This window comes from Schistocerca nitens, chromosome 6 (genome assembly GCF_023898315.1).
Source record: "Schistocerca nitens isolate TAMUIC-IGC-003100 chromosome 6, iqSchNite1.1, whole genome shotgun sequence".
In the NCBI taxonomy this organism is placed as follows: Eukaryota; Metazoa; Arthropoda; class Insecta; order Orthoptera; family Acrididae; genus Schistocerca; species Schistocerca nitens.
The window spans coordinates 445,925,376-445,940,811 of NC_064619.1; the positions used below are offsets into that span (position 1 = coordinate 445,925,376).

The 15,436-nt window shown below is 42.4% G+C and overlaps 1 protein-coding gene across 3 annotated transcripts in view; it reads left to right on the forward strand.

Annotated features, from left to right (window-relative positions):
• Positions 1-15,436, forward strand: part of LOC126262314 (probable beta-hexosaminidase fdl) — an 880,573-nt gene that overhangs the window by 729,379 nt on the left and 135,758 nt on the right. For all 3 annotated transcript variants that reach the window (XM_049958865.1, XM_049958867.1, XM_049958866.1), the window contains exon 3: positions 7,454-7,609. In XM_049958865.1, the coding sequence (XP_049814822.1) occupies positions 7,467-7,609 (143 nt within the window). In that variant the 5' untranslated portion in view covers positions 7,454-7,466. The remainder of the gene's footprint in view (positions 1-7,453; positions 7,610-15,436) is intronic.

The following is a 15,436-nucleotide window of genomic DNA, read 5'->3' on the forward strand; positions in this document are numbered from 1 at the left end:
GAAAATTAAGAACAGAGTAAACAATACCCACTGACGATGGCACGATGGTGCTGAAATAGTCTGAGTTTAAACAGGGTGAGTCGTTTCAGACAACACGTTTATTTCGTGAACGGTTAGAGGTATCGAAACAGTTTTCCAAAATTGATAGCACTTTGTAACATAAGTTGCGACACTCCGTCTGGTTTTCGTTATCTACTGAGACAGCAACGCGTGAAGCTGCTAGCAAGTGACACTTCTGAGTATGGTGTCGGATGAGTGCGAATACTATAGTTTATGTAACAGTTCTCACAGTACAGCCGTGCGGTAAAAATTAACTAAAAAATCACATAGTACTAGAGTTTCCTAAGGACACTGAGAGGTACAGAACTCTAGATTACAGGACAGTTTTAGTTCTCTTACAACGTAGGACACCTACTGCAAAACGTCATTTTTCTTTAATAATAGGAAATTGCCAGTAAACACCAGAAGACCTTATCTTTTACAGAAAGACGTCTTGTATCCACCCTATAAAGCGAAGTTTTGACGCTACACTTCCAGCCAAATAGTGAATGTGGAACGTAGGACACCGGTATGGAATGTAACAACGACTTTATTTAACGTACCATATAAGCCACCGCACAGTTAGTTGAAGGGAAAATCGCACAGACGTCATAACGAAGTATCAAAATGCAATAACAGTTTTGCAGCGCAGAAGTAACAAATTCAACAATTGTTGCTACATCTGAGCCAGAGATGGCAAGAATCTTAAACATATTAGTTTTAAATCAAAAGTAATTAAATTTACAAAAATATTCCTGTAAAGTCGAATGAAGTCTAAGAATGGGGGAATCATTGGACCCCATATTTTTTTTTTCTGTGCGTGTCAAGCGAAGTCTCTATCATAAAAGACAACAGAAATATATGCTTCTAGTGCGTGAAATATGTATTTACATTCTCTGGGTATCAGAGGACAAAGTTGCAATTATTCACAAATTCGAAGGCATTTCTTCATAAGTTGTATCTTATGTTACTGAACCGGTTGAAATTCGGCTATTTTTAGTTTTCACGATAATTCATGTCTTTGGTAACTTAGTGATGGAACGCAAAATTATATCAATTATGCCGTCGTATTATGTTAACTGGGGGCCTAGAAACGGAGAGGCTCCGCAGCCGCATTGGTCCACAACCCCACGACGACTACCGCAGTCCACTTCACCCCCCGCCGCCCACACCGAACCAATCTTTCAGGGTTATTGTGCGGTTCGGCCCCCGGTCGAATCCCCCCCCCCCCCCTCCACCCCAGGTAATGTCTCACACCAGACGAATGTAACCCCTATGTTTCCGTGTTAGAGTAATGGTGGTGTACGCGTACGTGAGGAACTTGCTTGCGCAGCAATCGCCGACGCAGTGTAGCTGAGGCGGAATAAGGGGAACCGGCCTGCATTCGCCGTGGCAGGCGGAAAACCGCCTAAAAGCCATCTACAGGCTGGCCGGCTCACCGGACCTTGACACAAGTCCGCCGGGCGGATTCGTGCCGGGGACCAGGCGCTCCTTCCCACTCCGGAAAGTCGTGCGTTCGACCGCACGGCTAACCGGGCGGGCAGTTATGCAGTTACATAATCAGAAAAAAAACATAAATTATCGTTTGACACGTCACTGCTTTCTCACCGCTCGGAGCGCTAATGTCGCTACAGCTGTCGAACGCTAACGGCTTTGACACCAGTGTCGCGACTGTATTTATTAGATTGTGAGTGATGGTATGCTGAGGAGCATTTACCATTTTGTGTGGATCATACTCTGATCTATGGTATCAACCGAGTTATTGAAACAAGTATGGTTTTTAGTGGAACATTATATTTCTCGAAACTACATTCCGTAGCTGTTGGAAAGACTATTACAGTGTCATAAAGCGTATTAATATTGACGTCGAAACATGTGGAAAAAGAATCCAAGAAATGTACTAAAACTGGAAATCGATGCCGCCAAATTCGGGCACTGCGGTGTACACAACGCCAAGCAGAGCTCCACTATATGAAGCTACACAGGCCTATGTTACTAAAATAAAATGGCATTTTTTGTACGACATAGATATAAGGTCAGCTATGATTTTTGTATATGGGACTACGGCCTATGCTGGCTTCTGGTTTATGGCTTATCAGATGCTCAGGAAAACTACTTCAAACGCGTATACGTTTCCAGGTTTGTGGAAACAGCTACAGTTTCCATTTAAACCCTCCCCTTTGGTGCTCACTCTCGGAACAGAAACGTCGGTTACTCATACTTCGAAATGATAAACAGCCTTATTTACGGAAGAAACTAACCTCCCTATATTTAAAAAAAAAAACAATCTGATCCGTATTTGCTTCTTAAAGTAGACCACCTGTTGTCACACATTTCAAAATTGTAATTAGAAGGAAGAGTCTTTAAACAAACTAAACCTTTTAAACACAATGACTGAGGGAATATCTACAACAAAGTAAAGGCTTTTCTTAGCGAAAGTTTTACGTATGCGCTCAAATTGTTTACCATCTACTGCAAGGCGTATTTGTAATCGACTTTGAGATAGATGAGCCGCTGAAAGTACATTTGATATGCCGTTGCATGCTGTGGCGATTCGAAGGCGCATATCGTGTGGCGTAGTTGGGGCAGATCCTATCGTATCGGTAAGGAAACTTTTCATTATTTGCGTTGGAAAACCGGAAGTGTGAGCCGGGCAGCCATCGTGTTGGAACAATACAAATTGTGGCTTACGCAGGGGTAAATACGTATTTCCATTTAACACCCCTGCGAAGAAGTAAGCTCACACAATGGAATTTCCTTTGACGTCACACCATACGTTTATGCTTAAGTCGTTGTATTTGACTAAGTCAGCGTGCATTTTCAGCTGCCCAGTAGTGCTTGTTACGTAAATTTACATTAACATGGTTCGTAAACGTCGCATCGTCTGTTAACAGCACATATGGGAAAAACAGTGTCGTTTCCCAGTATTCTCTAAGACGTTCCAAGTCTGTCCTCGGAGTGCCTGATGTAGTAAGAGACGACATGGGTGAAACTTCTCTCTGCAAGATGCAAATGACACTCGTCAGGCTGATGCCATAGTTCTTGGCATAATGCATATTGATAAGCGTTGTAGCCAGAACACACTCTTCTTGTGCTATGTCAGTCTGTTCTCATCTGTTCACACTGAACCTGCTTATTAGCACGACTGAGCTAGTAATCCGTACACGTGCCTAGCTCGACGGACAGCGACAATCAGGACATAACATCCCTATAACACCCTATCGCATTTCTTTGACATTCGCCGTACAAACTTAGCATGTCTAACTTCTGGTGTAAATGACTTCAAGCAAGAGATGTTGAAGCAGAAATGACTTGCCGATAGACGACGCAGTTGCTGCTAATTCTGCAGTTCAGACAAGTAAACAGTCGAAAGGCTTGATAAAACGACGTAGCCTCTTATTAAAGTGTTTACAGCACAATAGCCGATTCAACAGACTTCCCATTCAGTTTTAGGTTACTTCTCGGATTCTTTTCCGAAAAATTTCAATGTCGAAATTAACGAGCATTGTCACTCTACAGTGGTCTTCTCGCTTGCCGTTAAGATGTAATTCTATTTAAAAAAAATCGTACTTGCTTCAACGACCATAATTTGCCAAAAAACCTCGTTTCGATATCTGGAATCGTTCACGAAATAAGCGAGATGTTATGTATTACTCGACTAACGGTGTATATAGGGTGATTCAGATACCGTTACCGATGTCTCATGAAACCCACAAAGGTATACATGACATTCAAACAGCACATAAGAGATTTCATATTCTTTCTCGATACGCGCGAACTACTACTCGCACAGAAAAAACAGGACCTTTTTGGAGGAATTTTAATGTAGCTAAATTTTATACCGGAATAAGTTTTCGTTATAGGCCACAGTTCTCGAGTTATTCAAGAAAAACTTAAAGTAACCTTCAAACGCATATCCACCACAACACTCATCCTTCACCAGACAGGATTTGTGGTATATTGTTCGTGGCACTCCCTCCTACCATCGAACAAAAACTACAGACTATGGAAACTATTCCCGACATGAGACTTTAGTTTGGTGTTAGTTGATCGGGCTATTATGCCATCAGCGTAGTTGGCTATTTCCTCTACATCATTAATCTGAACACGGCCGTGAGGGTAACGACGGAAAAAAGACTGTCATAAACGTTAGGCTAAAACTAATTACATTTAAATTCGTTCCAAACTTAACCGCCCCACCCCATCCCCCAAAGCACAGTTTCGTAGTCAGAAGGCCTGCCGAACAAGACGATCTAATAGTTTGTTGTCAAAATTCACAAAACGGTTACGTAAAATTTACACAAACGTCAGTTTTACAATATGTTGGGTTGTTTGGGGAAGGAGACCAGACAACGAGGTCATCGGTCTCATCGGATTAGGGAGGGATGGGGAAGGAAGTCGGCCGTGCCCTTTCAGAGGAACCATTCCGAATTAAGACCAGAAAAGATCGAATTTGGGAAATAATTCCTGCTGCTGCAAATATTTGTACAGTGGTAGGAAGCAGTGAGACGAACAAAATGCTAGAAATCCTGCCTCGTGGGAGCTGAGTGCAGAAGCGAGAGTGTATTTGAAAGTCATTTCCGTACGTTTTTTTTTCTAGAACAACTCTGAAACCGTTCAGCTAAAATGTATCACAGTGCAAAATTAAACTATATTAAATTACCTACGAAAAAGCTCCTGTTCATCTTTTCTGTAGGGCTAAAACACTGAAGAGCCAGAGATACTAGTATATCTGCCTAATATCGTGTAGGGGTTCCCACAAGCCCGCAGAAGTGCCGTAATACGACGTGGCATGGACTCGACTAATGTCTTAAGTAGTGCTATAGTGAACTGACACCATTAATCTTGCAGAATTGTTCCCAAATCTGAAAGAGTATGAGGGCGTGCAGATCTGTTCTGAACAGTACGTTGCAAGGTGTCCCAGATCTACTCAATGTTCATGTCTGGGGAGTTTAGTGGCCAGCGGAAGTGTTTAAACTTGGACGTGTAGGGTGTCGCACTGTCCTGCTGGAATTTCCAAAGTCCGTCGGAATGCACAATGGACAGGAGTGGGAGCAGGTGATCAGACAGGATTCTTACGTACGTGTCACCTGTCAGACGTATCTAGGCTCCATATCACTAAAACTGCACACACCCTACACCATTACAGAGCTCCACCAGCTTGAACAGTCCCCTGCAGACTTGCAGGGTTCATGGATTCATTAGGTTGTCTCCAAATCCTGGTACGTCCATCCTCTTGATACAATTTGAAATAAGACTCGTCTGGGCAGGAAACAGGTTTCCAGTCATCAATAGTCCAATGTTGGTGTTGACGGGTCCAGGCTAGGAGTAAAGCTTTGTGTCGTGCAGTCATCAAGGGTACTAGTGGGCCTTCGGCTCTGAAAGCCCATATCGATGTTTCGTTGAATGCTTGGTACGCTGACACTTGCTGATGGCCCAGCATTGAAATCTGCAGCAATTTACGGTAGGGTTGCACTTCTGTCATGCTGAAAGATTCTCTTCAGTCGTCGTTGGTCCCGTTCTTGCAGAATCTTTCCCAACCGCAGCGATGTTGGAGATTTGATGTTTTACCGGATTCCTGATATTCAAGGTACGCCTGTGAAATGGTCGTACAGGAAAATCCCAACTTCATCGCTAGCTCGGAGATGCTGCGTCTCTTCGCTCGTGCGCCGACTATACCACAAGCAAACTCACTTAATTCTGGATAACCTGCCATTGAAGCAGCAGCAATCGATCTAACAACTGCGCCAGACACTTGTCTTATACAGGCGTTGATGACCGCAGCACCGTATTCTGCCTGTTTACATATCACGGTATTTCAACACGCATGCGTTTACCAGTTTCTTTGGAACTTCAGTGTAGTTTGCGCGTAGTGAGCGAGAGAATAGGAAAATCTCGCACGTGGTGTTTGAAGGGCGGGTAAAACATTGCGGGTTGCATAAATCAACATCGGTAGGGGCAGCAGGTATCAACACTACTGGCCATTAAAATTGATACACCACGAAAATGAAGTGCTACAGACGCGAAATTTGACAGGAATAAAATGCTGTGATATGCAAATGATGAGCTTTTCAGAGCATTCACACAAGGTTGGCGACGGTGGCGACAGCTACAACGTGCTGACATGAGGAAAGTTTCCAACCGATTTCTCATACACGAACAGCAGTTGAGCGGCGTTGTCTGGTGAAACGTTGTTGTGGTGCCTCGTTTCAGGAGGAGAAATGCGTACCACCACGTTTCCGACTTTGATAAAGGTCGGATTGTAACCTATCGCGATTGCGGTTTATCGTATCGCGACATTGCTGCTCGCGTTGGTCGAGATCCAATGACTGTTAGCAGAATATGGAATCGGTAGGTTCAGGAGGGTAATACGGAACGCCGTGCTGGATCCCAACGGCCTCGTATCACTAGCAGTCGAGATGACAGGCATTTTATCCGGATGGCTGTAACGGATCGTGCAGCTACGTCTCGATCCCTGAGTCAATATATGGGGACGTTTGCAAGACAACAACCATCTGCACGAACAGTTCGTTTGCAGCAGCATGTACTATCAGCTAGGAGACCATGGCTGCGGTTACCCTTGACGCTGCATCAGACAGGGGCGCCTGTGATGGTGTACTCAACTACGAACCTGGGTGCATGAATGACAAAACTTCATTTTTTCGGATGAATCCAGGTTCCGTTTACAGCATCATGATGGTCGCGCCCGTGTTTGGCGACATCGCGGTGAACGCACATTGGAAGCGTGTATTCGTCATCGCCATTCTGGCGTATCACCCGGCGTGATGGTATGGGAAGCCATTGGTTACACGTCTCGGTCACCTCTTGTTCGTATTGACGTTACTTTGAACAGTGGACGTTAAATTTCAAATGTACCCGTGGCTGTACCCTTCATTCGATCCCTTCGAAACCCTACATTTCCGCAGGATAATGCACGACCGCATGTTGCAGGTCCTGTACGGGCCTTTCTGGATACAGAAAATGTTCGACTGCTTCCATGGCCAGCACATTCTCCAGATCTATCACCAACTGAAAACGTCTGGTCAATGATGGCCGAGCAACTGGCTCGTCACAATACGCCATTCACTACTCTTGATGAAGTGTGGTATTGTGTTGAAACTGCATGGGCAGCTGTACATGTACACTCCATCCAAGCTCTGCTTGACTCAATGCCCAGGCGTATCAAGACCGTTATTACGACCGGAGGTGTTGGTTCTGGGTACTGATTTCTCAGGATCTGTGCACCCAAATTGCGTGAGAATGTAATCACGTCTGTTCTAGTGTATTTGTCCACTGAATACCCGTTTATCATCTGAATTTCTTCTTGGTGTAGCAATTTTAATGGCCAGTAGTGTAAATGCGTTTGTGTGAAGTTGCTCGGTGCTGAGTGTGGCTCCGCTGGCCTGTGTTACAGGGAGGGCTGCCGCATGTCGCGGCAGCGGCTGCTGTGGCGTCTGCTGGGCGCCGCGCTGGCGCTCACGGTCGCCGGGCTCGCCGCGCCGCCGCTCTTCCGGCTGCTCGTCTCGCCGCACACCACCGCCAACTCCGTCGCCGGCCGCCGCGTGTACAGGTCAGTCCTACGCGCTACTCTGACTGTACTGGGCTCTCACTAACTACAAACAGGACGCATCGGTCTACGATAAAATTAAAGGATAAAAAATCCTTATCAACATAAAAAAATTTTGGGGCCTCCAGAGAGGAAGTGGTTGACAGTCAAGAAAAGCGATGGGTATTGTGATTGGTATTGATTGGTATTGATTGGTATTGATTGGTATTGATTGGTATTGATTGGTATTGATTGGTATTGATTGGTATTGATTGGTATTGATTGGTATTGATTGGTATTGATTGGTATTGATTGGTATTGATTGGTATTGATTGGTATTGATTGGTATTGATTGGTATTGATTGGTATTGATTGGTATTGATTGGTATTGATTGGTATTGATTGGTATTGATTGGTATTGATGGGTATTGTGATGGGTATTGTGATGGGTATTGTGATGGGTATTGTGATGGGTATTGTGATGGGTATTGTGATGGGAGTGACAGCTTTAATAATTCTAGTATGTCTGTCATGGAGATCACACTTCTTTGTATGGTGAGATCGACCTCCCATTTACTTCAAATACGATTAGTAAGAGTCCCAATCAGCTGATTCTCAAATCCACAATGCCCGTGTACACAGAAAGGGCTTTCAGTAAGCAATGCAACACATTTATCGCCCAATTTCGGTGGAAAAATGCGGAATTTGTTGTCTACATGGAATGTCCTCGCTTCACTCATTATTGTTTCACGAAGTTCAGATTGGTGGCCACGCTATACGTAGCCTTCAAAATGACCCTCTACACACAACTGTAGCTCCTGAAATGAAATGTTGGAACATGCGGACACTTGCATTCGATGTGATCAGGCACCTATCTGCACAACGGGACGTCTGTTGGTAGTCCTGTCACATTCATACTTCACTTCGGGTACTCAAAGGTGTCTGCCCGCTGCATTCCTCACCGTCTAACACAAGACCAAAAGAACGAAGGACCATTTATGTGTTGTTGCTTGTGCACTACGATGCTGATCGTAGAAATTTTTGTCGAATATACATACAGGCGATGAAACATGGGTTGATCATTTCGAATCGGAAACAAAAACAATGCTCAAATGTGTGTGAAATCTTATGGGACTTAGCTGCTAAGCTCATCTGTCCCTAAGCTTACACACTACATAACCTACATTATCCTAAGGATAAACACACACCCATGCCCGAGGGAGGACTCGAACCTCCGCCGGGACCAGCCGCACAATCCATGACTGCAGCGCCTTAGACAGCTCGGCTAATGCCGCGGGGATCGGAAACAAAACGCAATCCATCCGGTGTCATCACACCATCTCCTTCCGAAGAAAAAGTTCGAAGGCTCACCCTCAGCCGCCAGTTATGTCCATAGTCTTACTGGACTTCTAAGGGGTTCCTCTGTTCGATGCAGCAAGGCGTTGGCTATGACGTCGACCAGTAGAGTGGTATCATCAGGGCATACAGGCCCTCCCGTTAAACTACCGTAAAATCGTCGTGTTCGACGCAGACTGTGGAAAACCAGGGTTTTGTAGCCATAAGAGTGGGAAATGCGATCTATTGGAGTCATGAATAAAACCAACATGATTTCAGAACAAGTATTATATTACTTTCTGAACACCTCTCGTACTTAATAGGTTAGCGCTCGCTGCTTCATTAGCGACTTGGAACACACACGCACATCTGACAATGAAACGGGGATACCAGTGAAGATCGAATCTAGATACACGTCTACGGACTTTGGGGATACGACCGAGGACGAAAACCGTGTGGAAAATTTAGATGTTAATAGAACAGAGGATTTGTTGGAACCTGAAATGACAAATATGAATAGAACTAGTTTGGTAAGGAGTAATGACCATACCGTAAGTTAAGAGTTTGAAACTGTAGGTATTTGTGAGGAAATTAATCTTACCAGTGTGATCAATATGCCATCTGGAGATATCAGTATCAATACGCTGTTTGAATTACTAGTGCAATCAGACCAGGAACAAGTAGAACTAAATAAACAATGTAATCTTAGTCTTGAGACGAAATTTTAGAGTAAAACTACGCGAACTTAGAAAAAGGAAAGAAGAGGAACGACATGAACTTGCGGAAAAGCTTTTCGGGAGGAGATGTTATAATTACAGAAAAGAGATTATCAAGACCAAGAATTTAAGAAAGAGGTATTAAAGATTAATAACCTAGAATCACATACTAAGAAAAGGGATGAATACTTACCTGCCTAGATAGATATTTTAACATTAAGTATAAAATCTCCTAATGAAATGAACGAAACATTGCAAACTTCAGTCTCCAAATTCGAGGGGAATGTGGAGGCAATAAATAAAGAACAGACTAAAATAGAACAGGTTGATAAAGTAACTAAACAAGTAAAAGATTTAAAAATCCCGGGGCAGGAGTTTATTGATGGCTATCTTAGTAAACAGACGACTAAGATATAGGATGATTTATCCGAATGGTTAGAAGCAAAGGCAGAAGAAATTCACACGCAAGTTTAGAATGCTATCGAGAACGCGACGCAACAAATAACCCAAATGCACCGCGATCCGAGGAGGTAGACAGCGTGGAACAAATTAATGCAGAATTCAGTGTTAATAAGTAAAAAGTTTTATCAGAGATGCCTGTGCGGCAGGAATATGTAATTAACCGTTTTCCAAAAGGTGAGGGTAGTCCTAAAAGACAAAACAAATTTGAAAAATATCCAGAACCGCATTTTAGAAATAAATTGCCCGTTAGAAAGAGAAAGTGGCGAGACAGCGACCATAGTAACGGTAGAAGTAGCGATGAGTCGGATCTTGAAGACAGATATTTTGATCGCAAGGGGGTTGTTTCGTCATCTAAGGCTGAACACAGCATTTTCAAAGCTAGGCAATCTCAAATATATTCGGAGTACAAAAATTCTATACAACCAATGGTGTTTGTAAAAAGTTTCAGCAATATATTTCCCCACTCTATAAGGAACAAGATAAAATACAGTTTATACTGTCAAAGACCAGTGGAGAAGTTTCATTGTGGGCATCCGAAGCAGCTGAAAGTTGCAGAACCAGCAGAGATTTTAAAAAATTATGCATCGTGAAATATCGGCTGCTAAGAAAACAAAATAGATTAAGGAATGAAATTTAGAGTCCAGAATTTTTACATCCTAAGAGGGACTTTACGAAAATACTTTGAAAAGTAAATCAATAAAACTCGATACTGGGATAATCCTATTAGAGAGGTTTTTAGAATTCTCAAGGGGAAAGTACCTATTTGTTGACGCGAGAAATTACTAAACGTACCGGGTGACGATGTTGACAAATTGTCAGTTATTGATTCCCTGGACGTAATTCAGGAAGACTCTAAGAGCATGGGGGAATAAATTTTACTGTCTGAGTCTGCAATGAGTCTGCTTGGTTCAACTGTGTATATCGTGTCAACACACTTCCCACGATTGCCAATTTTGACCTGGGATTGCTTTTATTAAAGCGACTTGTGACGTCATTCTCATGGAGTTAAGCAAACACAATATGCGACTTAATCAATTTAAGTTTCATGTAGTTCTAAACTGTTCATATCGCCAATAACGCATATAATTCAGTACATACAAATTACACTAAGAGTCCCTCACAAACTGCTCGTTCCTCCGATATTTCTAGCACGTCGCCGAAATAAGTCAGTTTTCGTGATTTGTATCAAACGATTCGCTTTGATTAGATGACAACGAAACTGATATTGGGTTTTGTCTAGGGAAAGGATTACAAAAATTATCGATGTGTATTTCCTTCCCCTATGTTGTTGTTGTTGTTGTTGTTGTTGTTGTTGTTGTCGTCTTCAGTCTTCAGTCCTGAGACTGGTTTGATGCAGCTCTCCATGCTACTCTATCCTGTGCAAGCTTCATCTCCCAGTACCTACTGCAACCTACATCCTTCTGAATCTGCTTAGTGTATTGATCTCTTGGTCTCCCTCTACGATTTTTACCCTCCACGCTGCCCTCCAATGCTAAATTTGTGATCCCTTGATGCCTCAAAGATGTCCTACCAACCGATCCCTTCTTCTAGTCAAGTTGTGCCACAAACTTCTCTTCTCCCCAATCTTATTCAATACCTCCTCATTAGTTACGTGATCTACCCACCTTATCTTCAGCATTCTTCTGTAGCACCACATTTCAGAAGCTTCTATTCTCTTCTTGTCCAAACTGGTTATCGTCCATGTTTCACTTCCATACATGGCTACACTCCAAACAAATACTTTCAGAAACGACTTCCTGACACTTAAATCTATACTCGATGTTAACAAATTTCTCTTCTTCAGAAACGCTTTCCTTGCCATTGCCAGTCTACATTTTATATCCTCTCTACTTCGACCGTCATCAGTTATTTTGCTCCCTAAATAGCAAAACTCCTTTACTACTTTAGGTGTCTCGTTTCCTAATCTAATCCCCTCAGCATCACCCGATTTAATTTGACTACATTCCATTATCCTCGTTTTGCTTTTGTTGATCATCTTATATCCTCCTTTCAAGACACTGTCCATTCCGTTCAACTGCTCTTCCAAGTCCTTTGCTGTCTCTGACAGAATTACAATGTCATCGGCGAACCTCAACGTTTTTATATCTTCTCCATGGATTTTAATACCTACTCCGAACTTTTCTTTTGTTTCCTTTACTGCTTGCTCAATATACAGATTGAATAACATCGGGGAGAGGCTACAACCCTGTCTCACTCCTTTCCCAACCACTGCTTCCCTTTCATGCCCCTCGACTCTTATAACTGCCATCTGGTTTCTGTACAAATTGTAAATAGCCTTTCGCTCCCTGTATTTTACCCCTGCCACCTTCAGAATTTGAAAGAGAGTATTCCAGTTAACGTTGTCAAAAGCTTTCTCTAAGTCTACAAATGCTAGAAACGTAGGTTTGCCTTTTCTTAATCTTTCTTCTAAGATAAGTCGTAAGGTTAGTATTGCCTCACGTGTTCCAACATTTCTACGGAATCCAAACTGATCTTCCCCGAGGTCCGCTTCTACCAGTTTTTCCATTCGTCTGTAAAGAATTCGCGTTAGTATTTTGCAGCTGTGACTTATTAAACTGATAGTTCGGTAATTTTCACATCTGTCAACACCTGCTTTCTTTGGGATTGGAATTATTATATTCTTTTTCAAGTCTGTGGGTATTTCGCCTGTCTCATACATCTTGCTCACCAGATGGTAGAGTTTTGTCAGGACTGGCTCTCCCAAGGCCGTCAGTTGTTCTAATGGTATGTTGTCTACTCTGGGGGCCTTGTTTCGACTCAGGTCTTCCAGTGCTCTGTCAAACTCTTCACGCAGTATCGTATCTCCCATTTCATCTTCATCGACATCCTCTTCCATTTCCATAATATTGTCCTCAAGTACATCGCCCTTTTATAAACCCTCTATATACTCCTTCCACCTTTCTGCCTTCCCTTCTTTGCTTAGAACTGGGTTGCCATCTGAGCTCTTGATATTCATACAAGTGGTTCTCCTCTCTCCGAAGGTCTCTTTAATTTTCCTGTAGGCAGTATCCATCTTACCCCTAGCGAGACAAGCCTCTACATCCTTACATTTGTCCTCTAGCCATCCCTGCTTAGCCATTTTGCACTTCCTGTCGATCTCATTTTTGAGACGTTTGTATTCCTTTTTGCCTGCTTCATTTACTGCATTTTATATTTTCTTCTTTCATCAATTAAATTCAATATTTCTTCTGTTACCCAAGGATTTCTATTAGCCCTCGTCTTTTTACCTACTTGATCGTCTGCTGCCTTCACTACTTCATCCCTCAGAGCTACCCATTCTTCTTCTACTGTATTTCTTTCCCCCATTCCTGTCAATTGTTCCCTTATTCTCTCCCTGAAACTCTCTACAACCTCTGGTTCTTTCAGTTTATCCAGGTCGCATCTCCTTAAATTCCCACCTTTTTGCAGTTTCTTCAGTTTTAATCTACAGGTCATAACCAATAGATGGTGGACAGAGTCCACATCTGCCCCTGGAAATGTCTTACAATTTAAAACCTGGTTCCTAAATCTCTCTCTTACCATTATATAATCTATCTGATACCTTTCAGTATCTCCAGGATTCTTCCAGGTATACAACCTTCTTTTATGATTCTTGAACCAAGTGTTAGCTATGATTAAGTTATGCTCCGTGCAAAATTCTACAAGGCGGCTTCCTCTTTCATTTCTTCTCTCCAATCCATATTCACCTACTATGTTTCCTTCTCTCCCTTTTCCTACTGACGAATTCCAGTCACCCATGACTATTAAATTTTCGTCTCCTTTCACTACCTGAATAATTTCTTTTATCTCGTCATACATTTCATCAATTTCTTCATCTGCAGAGCTAGTTGGCATATAAACTTGTACTACTGTAGTAGGCATGGGCTTTGTGTCTATCTTGGCCACAATAATGCGTTCACTATGCTGTTTGTAGTAGCTAACCCGCACTCCTATTTTTTTATTCATTATTAAACCTACTCCTGCATTACCCCCTATTTGATTTTGTATTTATAACCCTGTAATCACCTGACCAAAAGTCTTGTTCCTCCTGCCACCGAACTTCACTAATTCCCACTATATCTAACTTTAACCTATCCATTTCCCTTTTTAAATTTTCTAACCTACTTCCCCTAACAGCAATTAAAACCTCATCTTTTAGTTGAAACTAGTTACAAGAATCTTGTTTAGGCAGAAGTTTCAGTTGCTTCAAAAATCATTTCTAAAAACATGTCCATTATCAAGACGAGCAGTGTTCCCGTATCAGATTTTGCAACGTTATTTGATGGTAGTTGTGCCCTCACGAAACTTATTGGCACTACCAATAAAAGGTGGTTCCGACTTCAAATACACACAGCAAAGCTGTCGATGATTTCTATAAGAAACCAAACACGAATACTTCAGCCACACGAATAAATCTGACACAGTAAATAAATGTTGAAATATGAGTACGGAAGGAAATACTTCCTTACAATCGTGTGACGTGCCGAAAGCTTTTGCGTTTCATCAGAGCCAATTTTTAAGACTTGGAATTTCAGGTCTTTGTTTACAAAGTAGCAATCAATGTGGAATAGCCAGAGTGGTGGCATTCTATCTTTAATGTAGGAAAAGAGCGGCGAGTTGAGTACAGTTAGATCACAACGGAGCAACTCAGCTAGGTGGTAGATGCCAGTGACGTAAGTGTCTGGTCTTAGAGGACCAGAGTATGACCGGAAGTACCATCGTTATCAGTGGAATGCATAAGGAAAATTCGTTGAACTAGGAAGTGACCTCAAGTACAATACTTTAACCACGGAAATATTAATAATTAGTTAACAATTTAAATTCCATTGGCTAAACGAAGTACTTGGTCTTCAAAGATGGATTAGTGAAGGAAATGAAACCTCCTGGTTGGCCTGTTTGTCACCTTTCTTCGGAGACGGGGGTTAGTTCCGAAAGGCAAGAGGAACACTTATTGAAGAATGCTTCAGATCGCGTACGAAATCGTGAAGAAATGCCTCTGAGTCATACATTCCGGGAGTCAGAGTTGATGGGGTTACAGATGTGATCCGCAGTCTCATGGGTAAAGTTACATAATAGTAGGTCTAGTAGCTACTGTGATTAGTATAACAGTTATTCTGTGTTTGTGTCGTGTAGCAATATGGATGGCTCGATGTGACTCGTTTCTCTTGTTGTAAGTGCGGTTTCGCGTTGTTTAGTTTTGCTACATCCATATTGGGTAAGGACTTCACGTTGAAGTCTGTAGATCTTCGGGAAGCACGAACTACTCTGAAAAGAAGTTGTGGGTAGTGTTGTCACCTTAACAAAGAGTACTAAAATAAAAACATTTATGCTGAGATTT